The sequence below is a fragment of the Ammospiza nelsoni genome, chromosome 22, assembly GCF_027579445.1.
Source record: "Ammospiza nelsoni isolate bAmmNel1 chromosome 22, bAmmNel1.pri, whole genome shotgun sequence".
NCBI lineage: Eukaryota > Metazoa > Chordata > Aves > Passeriformes > Passerellidae > Ammospiza > Ammospiza nelsoni.
In genome coordinates this window covers 506,818-525,327 of record NC_080654.1, presented here as the reverse complement: position 1 = coordinate 525,327, position 18,510 = coordinate 506,818, and the positions used below count along the sequence as shown (strand labels likewise).

The 18,510-nt window shown below is 50.4% G+C and overlaps 1 protein-coding gene across 1 annotated transcript in view; it reads left to right on the top strand.

Annotated features, from left to right (window-relative positions):
- SAMD11 (sterile alpha motif domain containing 11) overlaps positions 1 to 18,510 on the top strand; it is a 64,993-nt gene that overhangs the window by 6,056 nt on the left and 40,427 nt on the right. The window contains exons 3-4 of the mRNA XM_059487595.1: positions 9,221 to 9,402; positions 12,232 to 12,282. Coding sequence (XP_059343578.1) covers positions 9,221 to 9,402; positions 12,232 to 12,282 — 233 coding nt within the window. The remainder of the gene's footprint in view (positions 1 to 9,220; positions 9,403 to 12,231; positions 12,283 to 18,510) is intronic.

The following is an 18,510-nucleotide window of genomic DNA, read 5'->3' as shown; positions in this document are numbered from 1 at the left end:
GTAAAGCAGACTTAGAAACTTCCAAATCCCCCCAAGGACTTTGGCACAGTCTGTTGGTTTTTATTTGTGGTTTCATGCTGATTTGGCTTGTTGCTTTTAATCCAGCTCATTTCAGTTCAGGTTAGTGTTTGTTGGAGGTTTTGGGATAGATGGGCTCTTTCTGTTTGTTTGCAGGGTTGTTTTGGTTCTGTTTTGTTGTTTTAAAGGACTTGGCCCAGGTGCATTTTAACCTGTGCTGCACTGCAGACTTGCAGGGTGAATTCTTAACAGAAGTTGGTTCAATCTCTGTCAGGTTTCAGCTTTATGGAGATGAGGTGACTCCTGCTCTGAAATGGGGTGAGGGACCCCCAAAGCCCCCCCAGTGCTGAGTTTGGGGTGCTGAGCTTGGTCCAGCTCCCAGGGCTCCTGCTCTGGGGGCAGTGGGAGCCCCTGTGCTGCTGCTGACACAGAAAGGTCCCCAAAATCCACTGCTGTGGGGCCAGGGAGCATTGCAGAGGGGGTTCTGGGGGGCAAACAGCTGGGAATGGGGATCAGGGTGGCTGGAGAGGTGCTGTGAAATGCTCTTGGAGTGGAAGTTGCTGCTGATGGTCCCAGCCCTGCTCCTCATCCTCTTTTCCATGGCAAACACCTGGAAATGGAATCAGGGTGGCTGTGAAAGGCTCTTTGGGGTGGAAGTTATTGCTGATGGTCCCAGCTCTGCTCCTCTTCCTCTTTTCCATGGCAAACACCTGGAAATGGAATCAGGGTGGCTGTGAAAGGCTCTTTGGGGTGGAAGTTATTGCTGATGGTCCCAGCTCTGCTCCTCTTCCTCTTTTCCATGGCAAACACCTGGAAATGGAATCAGGGTGGCTGTGAAAGCTCTTTGGGGTGTGGAAGTTGCTGCTGATGGTCCCAGCTCTGCATGGGATAGTCCCCATCCTCTTTTCCCATTGCAAACAGCTGGAAATGGGGATCAGGGTGGCTGTGAAAGCTCTTTGGGGTGTGGGAGTTGCTGCTGACGGTCCCAGTTCTGCTCCTGGGCAGCACAAGCAGCAGCAGGAGCAGTTATTGTTCTGCACAGAGGCACAACCAGCCCAGATCAATGGCACTGACAGTGCCAGCACAATGCTGAAGGATTTAATTTTGTGGATTATTAAATACCCTCTGGAAAGGAAAATATTAATTGGATTGCAGGCTTGGGAGGGAACAGCAGAGATGTAGGAGCAGCTGTGGTTTAAGGAAATAATTTTATCTCGGAGGGGCTTTGAGGGGCTCCAGAGGGGTGAGGTTTGCCTGGTGCAGGGCTGGGGTGAAGGTGAAGATCCCTGCTCTGGAGAGGAGACAGTGGGGATGGAGGGGCAGAGCAGGGGCCCTGTGTGAGCTCAGGGCTTGTGGAAAGCAGGCCAGGGGAGAGAGGGAAGGAAAATCCCAGCTGTGCTTGGTGTGGGAGGGCTCCTCTGACGGGATCACATCATCTTCTCCTTGGGATGCTCCCAGGGATCCCTCACCCCGCAGCACTTCAGCATTCCCTGCTGCAGGAAAAGGCAATTCCTGAGCCCTCAGTGTGACCCAGCAGCCCGGCAGTGCTGCTGGAATTCCGCTCTGAGGAAGGAAAGACAGACAAATAAACGTGGGGGAGCAGGGGAAGCAGCATCACCTCGTTAGTGCCGCGTCAAGGGCAGCCCAGAGGTGACACAGGAGAAGTAATTTTGCTGTCAGAATTATTTAGAGATGTCATTAAAGTGCTTAGGGCTGTCTGTGGTGCTTCAGGGCACAGGCACCTGGTGTTAATTTGCTCTGCTGTGTGTCCAGGCTCGCTGGCCTGGCTCAGAGGGAGCTGGGAGGCAAAGGGTGCCCTCAGAACCTTCATTAATTTGGAATTGCCCATCAGGTCAGGGCTGCAGGGGTGCTGGGCTCTGCAGAGGGCTCCTTGTGGCTCAGCTGTGGCACAGGGAGAGCAGGAGGAGGTCCCTGCTGGAATCCTGCTGGAGCTGTCCCTGCCGTGGGGCACCTGCCACCGTGGGACAGGAATTTAGGGCTGGAATTGGCCATTTGCCATTGCCATGGGCTGGGATTTAGGGTTCCTTCCACGCCTGGGGTTTTGTGATTGGCCCTGGGTTTGGAAAAGAAATCCTCCCTGTTTTTATTTAATTATTCCTTGACCCAAAATATTATTTTCTGTATTTTCTGTATTATTTTAGAAGAGTTGTGTTTGCTTGGAGCTGGTGCCCAGTTCAGTGCAGGGATTGGTTTCAGCAGCAGCTCTGGGATTTTAAAGGACTCCAGGACCTCTAAAGGACTTTCCTAAAGCACCTTTAAAGGACTTTAAAGGAGCTGTAAGCCAGCAGAGCTCCTGGGCAGGACTCTTGGCTGTTCCCTGCCTGGGGTTTGTGTTTCTCAGAGCTCTGGGGCTGGGCTGGATCCCACCCCACAGCTCCTGCTCCCTGCCCAGCCCATCCCAGAGCCCCCTGGGACCCCAGCCCGCCGTGATCCCCCTTATCCCAGCTGGCTGGGGAGTGCCAGGGCTGGGATGGAGCTGCTGCTGCTGCTGCTGGGTTGCCAGGACAACCAGGGATGGCCCCTGCAGACAGGAAAGGGCAAACATTCCTCTCTGCAGCATCGGTGATTGAATGAGATTAGATGGAATTAGATAATCCTGGAATTCTCGCTGATTTGACGCCAGGCCTTTATTAAATAAGTAAAAGTACCAGCCCTTATAATAAAAATGAATTCTTTCAGATCAATAACTTTCCCTGCTGCTCGTCGCAGCTGTGGTTCTTGAGATCTCTTTTTCTGTGGCACGGGGTGAGCCGCACAAACCTGCCTCTTTTTAATTTTATTTTCTTTTTTCCTCTCCCAGAGGGGACAAATAATATCAATTCCTCTTTTATTTCCCCCTTGTGATTCACCCACTTAACCCTAAGGTGCCCTTGCAGAGGAAGGCACTGCAGGGTTCTCCAGGGATGATTCACTGCACTGGAATTTACAGCTCTGGGGTTGCTTAAACACTGCCCACCATCACTCTTAGATATTACAGTGTTCTAGAGTTAAAGGAAGGAAATGAAAACACATGAAAATACAAAATTCATGGGAAAATTAATGGAAAATTAATGGCAAATACATGGTGAAAATAATGGGAAATTAATGGGAAAGTTCATGGAAAAATTCATGGAAAATTAATGGAAGAAATAATGGAAAATTCATGGGAAATTCATGGAAAAAATAATGGCAGAATTCATGGCAAAATTCATGGCAAAATACACGAAAATACGAAAATACAAAAATACATGAAAACACAAGAAATCACAGCTCCTCTGCAGAATGCCTTTAATTCAGAATTAAAATCCAATTTATTCTCTAATTCCTGCATTAGCAGTGTGATTTCTTACAACGTCTTTGGCTTGAAATTCATGAGCTGCTGGTGCAGGTCAGGATCTGGGCTGGTTTGTATCAGCACTGTGGATCTGGGTTTGGGTATTTTTTTTGAAGTCTCACCTTGCCGTGATGGATTTCTGAGGCAGAAGTTGAGTTCAGAGTAATTCCAAAGGCTGGGGAGCATTTCTGTCCCCTGGCATGTGCAGAGGGCAGAAATCATCCTTGCTTTGGGAGGATTTAGCTCTGCCTTTGATGTGTGTGCTGTTGTCTTTAAACCACTGCAGGACCTGCACAAAGTGTGTTTAAAGGGTGTTTGAAATGATGGGCTCCGAGTTGCTGAGCTTTTCCTTGGGCTGCACAACTTCCATCCTCGCAGAAACCCAAGCACGTTGTGTCGGCACTATTGTCCCAGCAAAAAAAGATATATTGGTTTAACATATTTTCCATTAACAAGCTTTAATTTGCATAAATTATATCACCCCCTGTTAATTTATTATTACTTCTTCGGTTTCCTCTATTTCATTATTTCTCCTGGGGGTTATAAAATTACTGGGATTATTCTGCTTAAGCTTTTTAAAATACAGTCACAGTGCTGTGTTTTCCCATTCACCTTGTATTTCCTCATTGTTCTGAGGCTCATTAAAAACCTGAAGTGTCACAAGAACTTCCCTGGACTGGAATTCTGCAAGTCTTTGAGAGCAAAGTACACAAGTTTGCTGATTTAAACCTGAATAATTTTGGAAGTTTCTGCTTGGACACCTCCTAAATCACTGCTTCCCCCTAAATCACTTCCTTCCCCCAAATCCCCCCTTGGCTGCCTGGGTGGAAGAACCTGCAGTTATTATTCCTTTAATTTCTGTTTTTCACAATCCTGCTCTTGTCTTTTGTTTGCCTTCCCGACCCCAAATGTGATTTCAGAGGGGATTTTCCTGCAGCTCCAGTGTCCAAAGAGAGGCAGGGGTGTGCCTGGTGCTGCTGCAGTGTTTGGGCAGGGCTCACCTGCAGCTCAGGGACAGCAGATCCAGCTGGGCCTGGGGAGGCTCTGCAGGGATTTGTGCTCCTCATCCTGTTTGTTTTAGTGGGGCATTCACTGCTCAGGAGCTGCCTCACACCTGAGCTGGCGCCTGCAGAACCCAGGGGTGCGAGAGTTTGACCCTGCTTTGATTTAACCCTTATTTTGGCTGTTTCTCCATGGGAATTTGGGTTTGTGCTGGGTTTGATCTTGGTTTTACCTGTGCAGAGATGCCTCTGTTAAGTAAGTAAAAGTAATTATTATTGGTATGGTGCTCCATACCCTGTGGAGTGCAGAGCACATGGTGCTGTGCTCTGACATTGGTGTTTTACTTTTGCTTTGAGCTGGAGTGAGGGAAATACAGGGAAAGATTCCTGGAGCAGGATTTCTCCATGGCAGGGCTGTCCATGGCAGGAATTCTTGGAGCAGGATTTGTCCATAGTAGGAATTTCTGGAGCAGGATTTGTCCATGATAAGAATTCATGGAGCAATGATTTGTCCATGGTAGGAATTCCTGGAGCAGGATTTCTCCATGACAAGAATCCCTGGAGCAGGATTTGTCCATGGCAGGGCTGTCCATGGCAGGAATTCCTGGTGCAAGTTTTGTCCATGGCAGGAATTCCTGGAGCAGGATTTATTCATGACAAGGATCTCTGGAGCAGGATTTATCCATGGCAGAGATTCCTGGAGCAGGATTTGTCCATGGCAGGAATTCCTGGAGCAGGATTTGTCCATGACAAGAATTCACGGAGCAGGATTTGTCCATGGCAGGAATTCCTGGAGCAGGATTTATCAATGACAAGAATTCCTGGAGCAGGATTTATCCATGGCAGAGATTCCTGGAGCAGGATTTATTCATGACAAGGATCTCTGGAGCAGGATTTATCCATGGCCCAAATCCCTGGAGCAGAATTCCTCCCTGACCTGTGAAGCAGGTGCCGCCCTGGTTCTGGCTGTCTGCAGGGGTGAATCCAAAGCTGTGATTTGCAGGTGGTGGCTCCTGCAGGAGGAAGAAGAGATGGAAAGCAGGCCCAGGTGTGATTTCACTTTCCCTGTGCCAGCCCGCTGCAGTGCCCAGGGGTGACCCAGAGCTGCTTAGCAGAGCCCAAGAGGATCAGGAGGAGCCCGAGGCTGCTGCAGCTCAGGGGATTTGGGATTGCCACAGTGTCACTGGTGCAGCTCCTGTTTGCCTGGGCTGCTCTGTTTTCAGAGGCCTGGGAAATCAGCAGGTAAAGGTTAAATTGGGGTTCTGAGGTTGCTGTGCAGGAGGTGCTCTCACAGCTCCCCTGCTCTGCACAGGTGTGTTTTACCTGAGCTCATGCAGATGGAACCTCATCCCGGGCCTTTCCAAGCATCATTCCAGCCTGGGGTGCAGGACAGACCCAGGGTGTTCACTCTGAAATTGTGTGGTTTCACTTGGCTCTCTGCAGGCGGGCTGGGGCTTAAAGCAGCTGCAGAGTGGCTGGCAGCAAACCCCAGCTGTGCAGCAGGTTGTGGTTCAAAAACTGAGGAAACCTCCAGGCTGTGGGCACAGTGTGTTAGTGTGGGTTTGTGTGCAGCAGGTCAGGGCTGGGGGCTCTCGGTGGGATTGCTGCTGGAATTCTGGAATTCCCTCAGGAATCCCCAGCCCTGCTGAGTGTGTCACAGGTGAGGGTTGGGGCTCTGGGTGGTTTTTGCTCCTGGAATTCCCTCAGGCATCCCCAGCCCTGCTGCAGGGCTCTGTCCATGGTGTCAGACCCCAGCTCTGCTTCCCACCCTGGAATTCCTCAGTGCCCGGAGGGGAGAGGCCATTTCCACATCAAATTTCCAAACTTCCCCTCTGTTTTACTCCAATTGACTCTGGTTCTGCTTCCACTCCCATGTGAGGTTGGGATTTTTTCACCTTCTCAGAAGACTCTTCCCTCTGGCATTGCTCCTTTTCCTTTCTTCCCTCCCAGCTTCTTGTTCTCCACTCTTTTGATGAATTATTTACCTCTCTAGTATTACTTTTTTTTATATTCTCTTTGTGTTTACCTTCAAAACACACAACTCCCAACACCCCCTGCACCCTCCCTTGTGCTCCTTGGGAAGCCACTGAATTTATTGGTCACTCATTTCCCAGTGTTAGTTATAAACACTAATGTTGTAAAATCCTGTGGTGTCACCTGGTGGGGCTCACAGAGTGCTGAGCTGGTGATTTTTGGGGTGCAGGGATTGATAATTTGCAGCTGGGTGAGTGTTCTGGTGATTTTTGGAGTATAGGAATTTATTCTTTGCAGCTGGGTGAGTGTTCCTGGTGATTTTTGGAGTATAGGGATTTATCCTTGGCAGCTGGGTGAGTGTTCTGGTGATTTTTGGGATATAGGGATTTATCCTTGGCCGCTGGGTGAGTGTTCTGGTGATTTTTGGGGTGCAGGGTTTATTCTTGGCAGCTGGGTGAGTGTTCTGGTGATTTTTAATGTGGCCAGTCCCCCAAGGCTGTCATGAGCAGGGATTTGGCCACTCCAGCTCTGCCCTCTATCCCCATCTCCTTCCCCTGCATTTCCTTGGCCTGATCCCAGCACTGAATCTCTTCTAAAACAATTTATTCCCATTTATTCTGTGGAATACCTTGCTCTGGCACCAACATTTGCTTCCGGCAGCCACCTCAGGGTGCAAAAAAAAGCCCCAAAGCCTCCAGTTGTGCTTGGAGCCCTTTGCCATCCATCAGCCAGGGGTCACAGGAACTGCAGCTCAGGTCTGAAACCTGCAGGAAATCAGTCTTTGTTACACGTGAAATAAAGCAGTCTATGGGGAAAATAACCATAAATGTTCATTATTTGTACAGGAAAATCAATTTGTAGGCCAATTGATCAAATAAAGTAATACAATTTGCTGGGAAATCCCCCAGGTGTGGCAGGGAAATGGCAGAGCTGGGCTGCAGGCTCAGGGCTGTGTGGGGTGGGAGGCTGGGAAAGGAGTAAAACTGCAGGAAAGGGCACAGGGGAGGGGAATTGGCGTTTTTGGGTGGTTTTGCAGCGTTCTGTGTGTGGTGCCAGGGAAGGTGCTGGGGACAGGGACAGCCCTGGGAGCTGCTCCTGTTGTTCTGCTGCTCCAGAGGTGCCGCAGCTGGCACTGGGAACAGAGGGGAAATGCCTGAGAGCATCCTCTGAACCTCCCTCTGCTCCTTGTCCCTTCACCTGCGAGACGGGGAAATGTGTGAGAGCATCCACACCCTCTGCTCCCTGAGAGCTGGGGAAATGTCTCTAGAGAAAAAAAAAAAATTATTACTTAGATTTATTATTTCTATTTATTATTTACATGTATTATTTTGATATTTAAATCTAAAATATAGATTATCCATAATTATGATTTACATTTATTTATATGTATAAAAATACTTATATTCATATTTACATTTATATGTATAGTTATATTTACATTTACATGTATAATTATATTTACAGTTTCATGTACACATATATTTATATTTAGTTTTATATTTATAAAGATAGTTATATTTATAAATATATGTATATTTATAAGTAGTTTTATACTTATAAATATACATATACTTATGTATATAGTTTATATATACAACTATAAAGATAGTTATATTTATAAATATATGTATATTTATAAGTAGTTTTATACTTATAAATATACATATACTTATGTATATAGTTTATATATACAACTATACTTATAAATATAGTTTTATTTATAAATTGTTGTTTATTGTTATTGTTTATATTATCATTTATGTTATTATTTAATAATTGCTGGATGTTTCCCTGGAGCACTCGGGGCTAATGAAGGCCCAGGGGACAGGGACAGGGCAGGATTATCCCGGCCCTCGGGGAGGTGTTTGCACTGATCACAGCTGAGGGGGAGTGCAAACTCTGCCACTCCTGCAGGGAATGTGTCCCCACTGCTCTGTAACGCCCTAATTAAAGCCATTCCCCACGTTTGTTATTGGGAAAAGCAAAGGAAAACATCCCAGGCTCTCTGAGCCTCCCCCTTTCCTCTCCCCTATCTTTATTATCAATAAAAAGAGGAGGAAAATGCTGTCTGGGCTCGAGGATTTCCTTCACATATGGAAGAGATTTAGAACGCTCCTGCTCCCAGAGCTGCCCCAGCATTCCCTGGCTGCTCCCTGTGCTTCCCAGCCTTACCTGGGAGCAGGGGCTGCTTTCCCCTGCAGGTTTTTATCCAATAATAATTATTTCTGAGGGCTGAATCACAGGCACGTGAATCACCTTGCAAACAGCTTTGATATTTTCCAATTCTTGGCCTCGCTGGGGGTCCCATCCCAGTTCCACTGGGACTTGTATTAAAAATGAAATCCGGTTCCATTTGATTGGCTGAAATTGCAGATTCTGTGTGGCAGTGGCAGTGCAGCTCTGTGGTTTGCGGGGTGTTCCTGCTGCTGGCAGGGTCAGGACCTCCCTGGGAAAGCTTTCATTGAATGGTGACGTGGGATTATTTGGTGGGAAATATTCCGGAGGCAGAGATTGGAGCCTGATTGTGCTGCCTCCTTCCTTTCCTCTCACTGAGGATGAGGGGCAGGCTGGGGATGAAGGGCTGGGAGAGGCTGGAGGTGCAGGGCTTGGTCAGGACTGGAGAAATCACAATCAGAAGTGCCTGAGCTGCAAAGTCCTTTAAAAAGTGACAGAGTGTGAGCCACGTGTGCTTTGTGAGCCGTGTGTGACTGCTGTGGCTGGTCAGGAAGAGCTTTCTGACAGAGATGAACAAGTTTTTGTTTGGTGTTTGTGGAAATGCTGAGGTTTCTCAGTGGTGTTTGGTGTTTGTGGAAATGCTGAGGTTTCTCAGTGGCGTTTGTGGAAATGCTGCGGTTCCTCACCAAACCCTGTGGTTTTGTCTCTCCCGTGGCAGAACCGGGGCCGGCTGGCAGAGAAGAGGAGCATCCCCCTGCCCCCCAGCAGGGTCCCCAAGAAGGAGCTGGGCCCCCTCCTGTCCCCCAGCGAGGACAGCCAGGACAGCGACAGGAGCCATGGGCAGCAGCAGCCCCACGTGAAGCAGGAGGAGGATCTGCACATCAGTATCATGAAAAGAAGGTACCTGCAGGCAGGGCTGGGGGGAACACGGGCACAGGAACCTGGGCACAGGCAGCCCTGCCCCGGGGAGCCAAGGTGTTGTGGGGTTTGATGTTTGGTTCCAAGCCTCAGAGCATCCTGAGAGCCTCTGGGAGCAGGGGAGCAATGCTGGAGCTGCAGCAGGGAGCAGGAGCTGCTGGATTCTGGTCCTGTTCTTCTCAGTGCCATGGACATTCCTCCTGGGACTGTGCAGCCCTAGAGGAGGAGGAGAAGGGATGGCCTTGAGTGAGTGGTGACCCTCATCTGGGCTCTCCTCAATATTCAGCTCCCAAATTCCAGATCCTCTCCTGGGAGGCCTCAGTGCCCTCAATATTCAGCTCCCAAATTCCAGGTGCTCCCAGCCCTCTGGAAAAGCAGGAATTTCAGAGGATCTGTGACCCCAGAGAGCACAGCCCCAAAGGACTGTGCCCCATGCCCCTGGGCTGTCCCCTCCCCGTGATGCACAGCAGGGCTCAGCTCCTGAGACAAGGCTGTAAAAGCAGAGCAGAGGGAGCTGAGGGCTGTAATTGCTTTCCTGGTGGTTTATGTGCTCCTTGGCTGGCAGTGCAGGAGCTGTGCCCCCTGCTCAGACAGATGCTGGTACCCCCAGCAGCTCAGGGAAGGAGCAGCCAGCTCTGCCCATAAAGCCACCTGTAATTAATTTTATCATTGCAGCTGTCCAGGGGTGCTGCTGGAAATGGAAATGTGTTTTGGGATGCACCTGGGCTGCTCAGGAGCTCAGGGAACCCTCCCAGGGAGCTTTGGTGATCTGCCCTGTCCCTCCTGCCCCTTTAATTGTGCTTTTAATGCAGCAGAATTAGTGCTGGATTGTCTCATTACGGGGAGAACAATGTGATAACTGCAATTGATAACGCTGGGCCCCCCAAACACAAAGTGCCCCTATCTCAAATCTTTAATTACTGTAATTGCTGTGCCTGGTTTGCTGGGAAATGAAGGAGGAATGTGTGGGAGCTCCCAGGCAGTGATCCCCAGCCTGCCAGGGATGTGCTCTCCTGCAGTTTGTGCCCCTTGGTTAGCTTTAATTTCCTTGGTGGGAGCAGGATTCTCCCAGCTGGGTTAATCTCTCTGTGATTGTGTGCCCTTGCTCTTTTCCTTTCCCTGATTTTGTGCCCTTGCTCTTTTCCTTTCCCCGATTTCGTGCATTTGTTCTTTCCTTCCCTGGGACCTGTGCTGCAGTATGCTGGGCAGGTGGGACAGGTAGAATTCCCCTGAGGGCAGGAACAGGTGGAAAAACCAGGAATTCAGTGCCCAGGGAGCATCTCCTGCTCCCAGCCCCAGCATCCCTGAGCATTCATCCCTCAGGCAGGGGAGCCCAGGGGTCTCCTGTCCCAGTGGGGGGAGAATGGAACAGTGACCCCTCCTGATGGCCTGGGATGGCCCTGGGGACATCAGGAGCAGCCTGACCCCCTCCTGATGGCCCTGGGTGGCTCTGGGGGTGGCCCTGGGGACATCAGGAGCAGCCTGACCCCCTTGTGATGGCCCTGGGGACATCAGGAGCAGCACAGCGGCCCCAGAGCCCAGACACGACAGCTGGGCCCTGCAGGGGCTGTGCCCCATCTGCTCTGGCCTTAATTCACCTGCTGTGGCCTCCCCCTGGGCTGAGGGGCTTTGCTGGCCCCCACTGAGAGCAGAACTGGGTTAAACTGGGATGGGGAGCCGGGCCAGGCCTGGGTTAAACTGGGATGGGGAGCCGGGCCAGGCCTGGTTAAACTGGGATGGGGAACTGGGCCAGGCCTGGGTTACACTGGGATGGGGAACTGGGCCAGGCCTCAGCAAACCTGGGTTAAACTGGGATGGGGCTGAAATTTGGGCTGGAGAAGGCAGGAATTGGAGCTGGAATTGGGGCTGGACTTGGGGGCTGGCCAAGGCAGGAATTGGGGCTGGAATTGGGGTTGAACAGGGCAGGAATTGGGGCTGGAATTGGGGTTGAACAGGGCAGGAATTGGAGCTGGAATTGGGGTTGAACAAGGCAGGAATTGGGGCTAGAATTGGGGTTGAACAAGGCAGGAATTGGGGTTGAACAGGGCAGGAATTGGAGCTGGAATTGGGGTTGAACAGGGCAGGAATTGGAGCTGGAATTGGGGGCTGGCCAAGGCAGGAATTTGGGCTGGAATTGGGGTTGAACAGGGCAGGAATTGGAGCTGGAATTGGGGTTGAACAGGGCAGGAATTGGAGCTGGAATTGGGGTTGAACAGGGCAGGAATTGGAGCTGGAATTGGGCAGGAATTGGAGCTGGAACTGGGGTTGAACTGGGCAGGAATTGGGCAGGAATTGGAGCTGGAATTGGGGTTGAACAGGGCAGGAATTGGGGTTGAACAGGGCAGGAATTGGAGCTGGAATTGGGGTTGAACAGGGCAGGAATTGGGGCTGGAATTGGGGTTGAACAGGGCAGGAATTGGAGCTGGAATTGGGGTTGAACAGGGCAGGAATTGGAGCTGGAATTGGGGTTGAACAGGGCAGGAATTGGGGCTGGAATTGGGGGCTGGCCAAGGCAGGAATTTGGGCTGGAATTGGGGGCTGGCCAAGGCAGGAATTGGGGCTGGAATTGGGGTTGAACAGGGCAGGAATTGGGGCTGGAACTGGGGTTGAACAGGGCAGGAATTGGGCAGGAATTGGAGCTGGAATTGGGGTTGAACAGGGCAGGAATTGGGGCTGGAATTGGGGTTGAACAGGGCAGGAATTGGGGCTGAGGGTCTCTGCAGGTCCCCAGGCTGGAGCAGGGTTCAGGGGCAGCAGATGAATGCTCAGCCCTGTCTCTGAGCTCTGTTTTTGGTTTGTTTGTTGTTGCAGGATTCACACCCACTGGGATCTGAACATCTCCTTCCGAGAGAGCTCTTGCAGGTACCGTTTTTGGGCCACTCTCTGTGTGGTGGGCTGAGAGTTTCTGATTGTTCCTGGGTGCTGATGGATGGAAATGAACATTTCTGGCACTTCTGGGGTTTATTTCTTCCTCCCTTTGTTCCTCATCCTCCCCTTCCCACGCAGCCTCTATTTTGTTGTTATTTTGGGGGAAGCTGTGGGGCAAACAGTCCCTTTACATCGGAGGAGAGAATTGATGAGATTGCTAAAGAAAGCCCGATTTTTATGAGTTTACTCTGGTCCTAAGAAGGTAGAAATTCATAAATTGAAGCTCTCCAGTTGCAAACTGAATATTCCTCTGTGACCCCTGATATCCTGGGCGTGGTGCGTTATCTTCATGTGCTGCCAGCAGCCACAAACTCCTCTCATCCTTTAAAAATCCAGAAATTTGCACTAAAACCTGGCATTTTGAAAGGTCTCTTTCATTCTGGATTTCCAGATCAGGATGCAGCCCTTGAGTTGTAGAAAACTTGGTTGGTTGGAATGAGAACAATAAATCTGAGCAGCTGGGAAACTTCTCAGGGAGGAGAAAGCAGCAGGAGGAGGCAGGGTGGGGTCTGGGGGGGCTCTCTCCACTCCTGAGTGCTGGGGAAATCAGGATCTGCTCCCAGGGAGAAATTGGAGTTTCGCTAAAAGGGAATTTTTGGTGTTTTGTGTGAGCCTGTTCAGTTAGAGATGGAAAAAAGGGAAATTATTGCTACTGATGGAGCAATGTCCATGTCTTTAACTGGAGAGGGATTCAGCCTTGGCCATGGGAATAATGAAGGTGGGAGATCCACGTGGGCTCATCCTCCAGCAGGGAGCAGTGAGGGCAGAGCAATTCTCTGGTGTTTAACTGGTGTTTCAGGCTGTAGCTGTGAACCACAAACCCGCACAATTCCCAAATTTTCAGCATTAGGAGCACAAACCCAGCCCACAGTGAGCACCAGGAGCCGGTGCAGCAGCTCAGCACCACAAAAGCAGGTTTGGGAAAGGCAGCCCTAGACTGCAAACCCTGCCTGGCTGCTCCAAGTGCTGGGACTCTCAAATACAAAGGGATGGATTCCTTCCATGCGAAATTTCAGCCCAGAGCAGAATTTTATGGCTGTTATAAACTCCTAAAAGGCAGAGGTTTGGGATGGAAGTGCTGACAGTGCCTTAATTAATGGCCCTGTGAGCAATGATTCTGCACAACGGCAGCTGAGGGTGCCAACACCTTTGGAAATTAGAATCCCTGTCTTAAAAAAATAATTCTGAGCTTCCAGTGTGTGGAATAAAATAATGGTCTGGTTTTTATGTCAGATGCATTTCCTGGTCTTCCTCAGCTTGACTGTTCCCTTCAGTTTAGCTCTGTCCTGGGAGAAACCTCAGTAATTCCTATTGGGAGCAGAAGTTTTGCTTTTCCTGAGGAGCCCAGCCGCCAAAAGCTGCCCATCCAGCCCATTCCAAAGGGAACAAACCTGGTTGTGCTGTGTGGCAGAGGAAGGATTTGGGGTTTTCTGTATCTGAGCAGCACCAGCCCTGTAAAGCAGATTTCAGTTCCAGCAGGGCTGGCAGACAGGTTCAGGTGCTGTCACAGACCTGCCCTGCTGGGTGTGCAGCTGCTGAAGGGGAATGGAGCAGGGGAAAAGGGACGTAAATCAGGCTGGGGAAAAGGAGGAGGTGAAAAACACCTGGGAAAGGAGATGGGAGAAGCAGAGAAAATGGGAAACTGCAGTGATTTAGCTCCGTGCTTTGGAAAGGAGAGCAGGGCAGGATTGAGAAGCAGCTGCTGGTGGAGGTGTCAAGGCTGCTCCTGACTCAGCAGAGCTCTGCTGGGTGACACAGGTGACATTATCAGTGGCACCAATCAAAGCTGCTCATTTTATTTTCCATTTTTCCCATTATTTTATACCACGCGTTGCATTATTTTAATATTATTTTAATATTTCATCAGCTGCCCTTGGTGAGGGGAGAAAATGAGGGGAATCTGGGGTGTTGGAGGAGCCCTGAGCTCCATCAGCTGTGCCAGCCCCACGTCCCTGTCCCTGCTGAGCAGAAATCTCCTGACAGGTCCCACACTCAGGGATGCCTCTCCTCCCTCCCTCAGGGTGCTGCAATTCCAGCTGCTTTTTATTTATGAGCTTGCAGGGAGCTGAATGACAGAGCAGGCTTACAGTGAAAACATCTTCATACTTATTTCCACCTTATTTTGGAGTTGCCAGCCCTACTGATCATTTTTATGAACTGTCATGAGCATTAATGAAATTTTATGGGCATTTTGCTGGGGACATTGCAGGATGATTAATTTGTTTTTCCAGGCTCAGGCTGCAGGGAGATTTAGGGCTGTGCTGCCCATGGGGAGGGTTGGGGTTTTCAGGCCTCTCTGCTCCCTCCAATTGGGAAAACTTTGTTTATCCTCCCTCTTTTCCTCTCCTCATTTCCCCTTTTCCCTTGGTGCTGCTGGGTGAAGCTCAGGGGTGCAGGGCCCTGGCAGGCAGAGGGGGAGGCTGGGGAATTGTTCTGGCAGATCCACGTGTGACAAGGACACAGTGACACACAGGGCTTTGTACCGGCAGGAAGTTGGAAAAGTTACCCAGAAGACAGAGCAATAAAAATATAATACAAATCCAATATAGTTAATAATAATAATAGTAATAATAATAATAATAGTAGTAGTAGTAGTAATAATAATACACAACATACTTCTTAATAATAATAATAATGCTTCACAATATACAATATAATGTACGAAACATAATATACATATACATAATATTACACAAGAAATAATGTATTTATAGTATATACTTGTATTTAATAATATATATTTAATATATAATAAATAGAATAATATAATAATACAATACATATAGCAATATTATATATAATAGAGTATAATAATATACAATACAATATAATATATAATATGTACAACGATATAATATAATATATAAGTATAATATAAAATATAATATATAATAGAGTATAATACTATATAATAATACAATATAATATATACAATGTAATATACAGTATAAATATACTATAAAATATATTTATATTATAAATATATATAAATATATTTTACAAATCAAAATAATAATAAGGGGTGTCTTTCCCTGAGCTTTGCCTGCTGGGTTTTGTTCAGAGAACAGAATTAATTCCCATGGGAACATCCTGCTCCTGTGGCAGGGGGCATTTCCAGGAGCCGCCTTGGCTGGCTGTGCCAGGGAGCTGACAGTGCTGCAGGACAGGTGCCAGCCCAGCCAGGAGGGTGCCAGCCCCACAGGAGGGCTCAGGCTGCTGCCCCCACCCTGCCCTGTCCCCTTGACCCCAATCCCTGCCCCGGGTGCCCCTGGGTGGCTTTGGGGCTCTGCCCAAGGTGACCATGGCCAGGAGGGGCGGTGGGGCTGAGCTGAGGCTTTCCCTGATCCCAGCCCTGCCTCTGCTGACTCAGGAGCCTGGCTTAATGCTGGCCTGGGACACTGACCTTGCTCGGGGGCCACGCCAGGGCACAGCCAGGGACAGTTGTTCCGTTGCTGGAGACGCCGATTGCTCAGAATTCCTGTGGGTGCCTCAGCCTGGCCAGGCAGGGTCAGCGGGGAATGACACGCAGGGTTTCCACTGCAGAGGGAGTGCCCTGAGCCTGCCCCTGAGCCATGGAGCAGCCCCGGGTGCAGCTGCCCCTGCCCCGGTCCCTGCCCTGCTGTCCCCTCCCTGCAGCTCTGACATCCCTCCCTTTGCATATTGGATTTTCCCTTTCTTTATTGGAGGGAGGGGCAGAGGGTCGGGGCAGTTTTATGGCTGCTGTATTGATCAGGAAAATTTAATATAATCCCTGCACTTACTGCCTGATCGTTAAGGGGATGGAGAGCCGCTGGGATGTGTTCTAAAAGAAATGTTTTTCCATTTTATTTCCTTCCTATTTCACTTTCTGAGTCTCTCTTCTCTTCCAGTCCCCTGCTTTGCATTCCTGCAGAGAATTTTGAGTGTTTTCCCAGCTTTGCTTTGATTTGATGGAGCTTTAGGGAAGGTTCCCCACTCTGGTGTGGTGCTGGGTCTGTTCCCCATTCCCTCAGCTCTCCTGACGTTCCTGGACCTGTGGAATTCTGTCCCTGCTGCTTTGGGAGTCCCTGAGGTTCTGTCCCAGCTCTCTCTGGAGCTCCTGAGGCTGCAGGGCCAGGTGGGCTCTGCTGTCTGCTCCATTCCTGGGCATCCCAGAGCTGCCAGCCCAGAGAGGTCTGGAGCAGGGCAGGGAGAGCCTGAGCTCCAAAATTACACAGGATCTCATTCTGCTCCAGATTCACACCAACAGCTCACTCTGGAGCAGGGCAGGGACAGCCTGAGCTCCAAAATTACACAGGATCTCATTCTGGAGCTCCAGATTCACACCAACAGCTCACTCTGGAGCAGGGCAAGGACAGCCTGAGCTCCAAAATTACACAGCACCTCACTCTGGAGCTCCACATTTACACCAACAGCTCACTCTGGAGCAGAGCAAAAACAACCTGAGCTCCAAAATTACACCAACACCTTACTCTGGAGCAGGGCAAGGACAGCCTGAGCTCTAGATTTACACCAATAGCTCACTCTGGAGTAGACCAAGGATGGCCTGAGCTCCAGATTTACACCAACACCTCACTCTGGAGCTCCACCTTGACACCCACACCTCACTCTGGAGCAGCCCTGTCAGAGCTGCAGCTGGCTGAACCCCTCCTCTGCCGGGCACTGCCCTTCCCCTGGCTGGCATCTCTCTGCAGTGACCCTGGCGCTCAGGGCAGGGCACAGCTGGCAGTGCCAGCAGGGTGGCAGACCCTGCCCGGCTCCTTCAGCCTCGCCCCTGAGGAGGATGAGGCGCTGGGAGCAGCCCCAGCACCTCCTCACTGGGGGCAGAGGGAGCTGCAGGGAGGGAAGGGCAGCCCCTGGTGGGAGTTATTCCCATTTTTCCCGGGAAGGGCAGCCCCTGGTGGGAGTTATTCCCGTTTTGCCCGGGCTGTCTCCTTTCCCCGTGCAGTCTGCGAGCAGAGCCTGCGGGCGCCTGGCTGCCTGCGCTCTGCAGAGGCCTGACACTGATTTATCCTCTGCTTAATTGTCTCCAACCATTAGTCTGCTCATCCCTCTCCTCCTCAGACATGCACTCGCTGCTAATGGCTGCAAATGAAGCACATCTGGGAGAGTTGTGCCAGCCTGGGTCTGCCTGGGCAGGCTGGGGGTGGCTGTGACCCTCGGGGACGTCTGTCAGCACCTCTGTGCCCACTGGGGTCACAGGCCAGCAGCCGGGGGGCTGGGGTGGACAATGGGGCTGGGTTCTGCCTGATTCCAGGGCTAAACTGAGGTTGAGAGGGGCTGGGGTGGAGAATGGGACTGGGTTCTGCCTGATTCAGTGGGTAAACTGAAAGGGGAAGGGGCTGGGGTGGAGGATGGGACTGGGTTCTGCCTGATTCCAGTGGTAAACTGAGGCTGAGAGGGGCTGGGGTGGACAATGGGGCTGGGTTCTGCCTGATTCCAGGGCTAAACTGAGGCTGAGAGGGGCTGGGGTGGACAATGGGGCTGGGTTCTGCCTGATTCCACGGGTAAACGGAAAGGGGAAGGGGCTGGGGTGGAGGATGGGACTGGGTTCTGCCTGATTCCAGTGGTAAACTGAGGCTGGAGTGTCCCTGTGGCCCCCTGAGCGTGGATTTGCTGATGCACCTGTGCGCACCTCGATGGTTTTTATTTCAAACCATGGAAGATCGGGCAGCAGGAGGTTTTGGGGCAGGAGAGCAGCACACCATGATGTTTTTTTGGGGCAGGAGAGCAGCGCTGCTGGTGCTGGTGGGGATGATTCCCTGCCCTGGGCTCTGTTTTCCCTGGATCCCTCCCGGTGTTCTGCCCTCCCTGGGCTCTGAGGGGCTGCATTTTCCTGCTGGGTGGAACAATCCCTCGCAGCAGCTGAAGGTGTTTGCCCAGCAGCCTGCTCTGGGCTCCATTGGGATGCGAGGCAGCGTGCAAATGCAAAGATGTAATTATCCCATTTTTCTCTTCCCACTCCCTGCTCTCCTGGCTCCTCTCCTCCGCCCTTTCCGGGCCTTGTGCTGATGGCAGCGTTTATCTGCATTTGTCCTCTGTCCCTGACAGCCGCTTATTGATTGGCATGATTAAAAAGAACTGATAATCACTTCACATTAATCCCATAAATGACTTAAGACACCAAAATATTTGCATAATGCATCTTAAAGGTGGCAGCTAAAAGAGGATAAGACCCAAAAC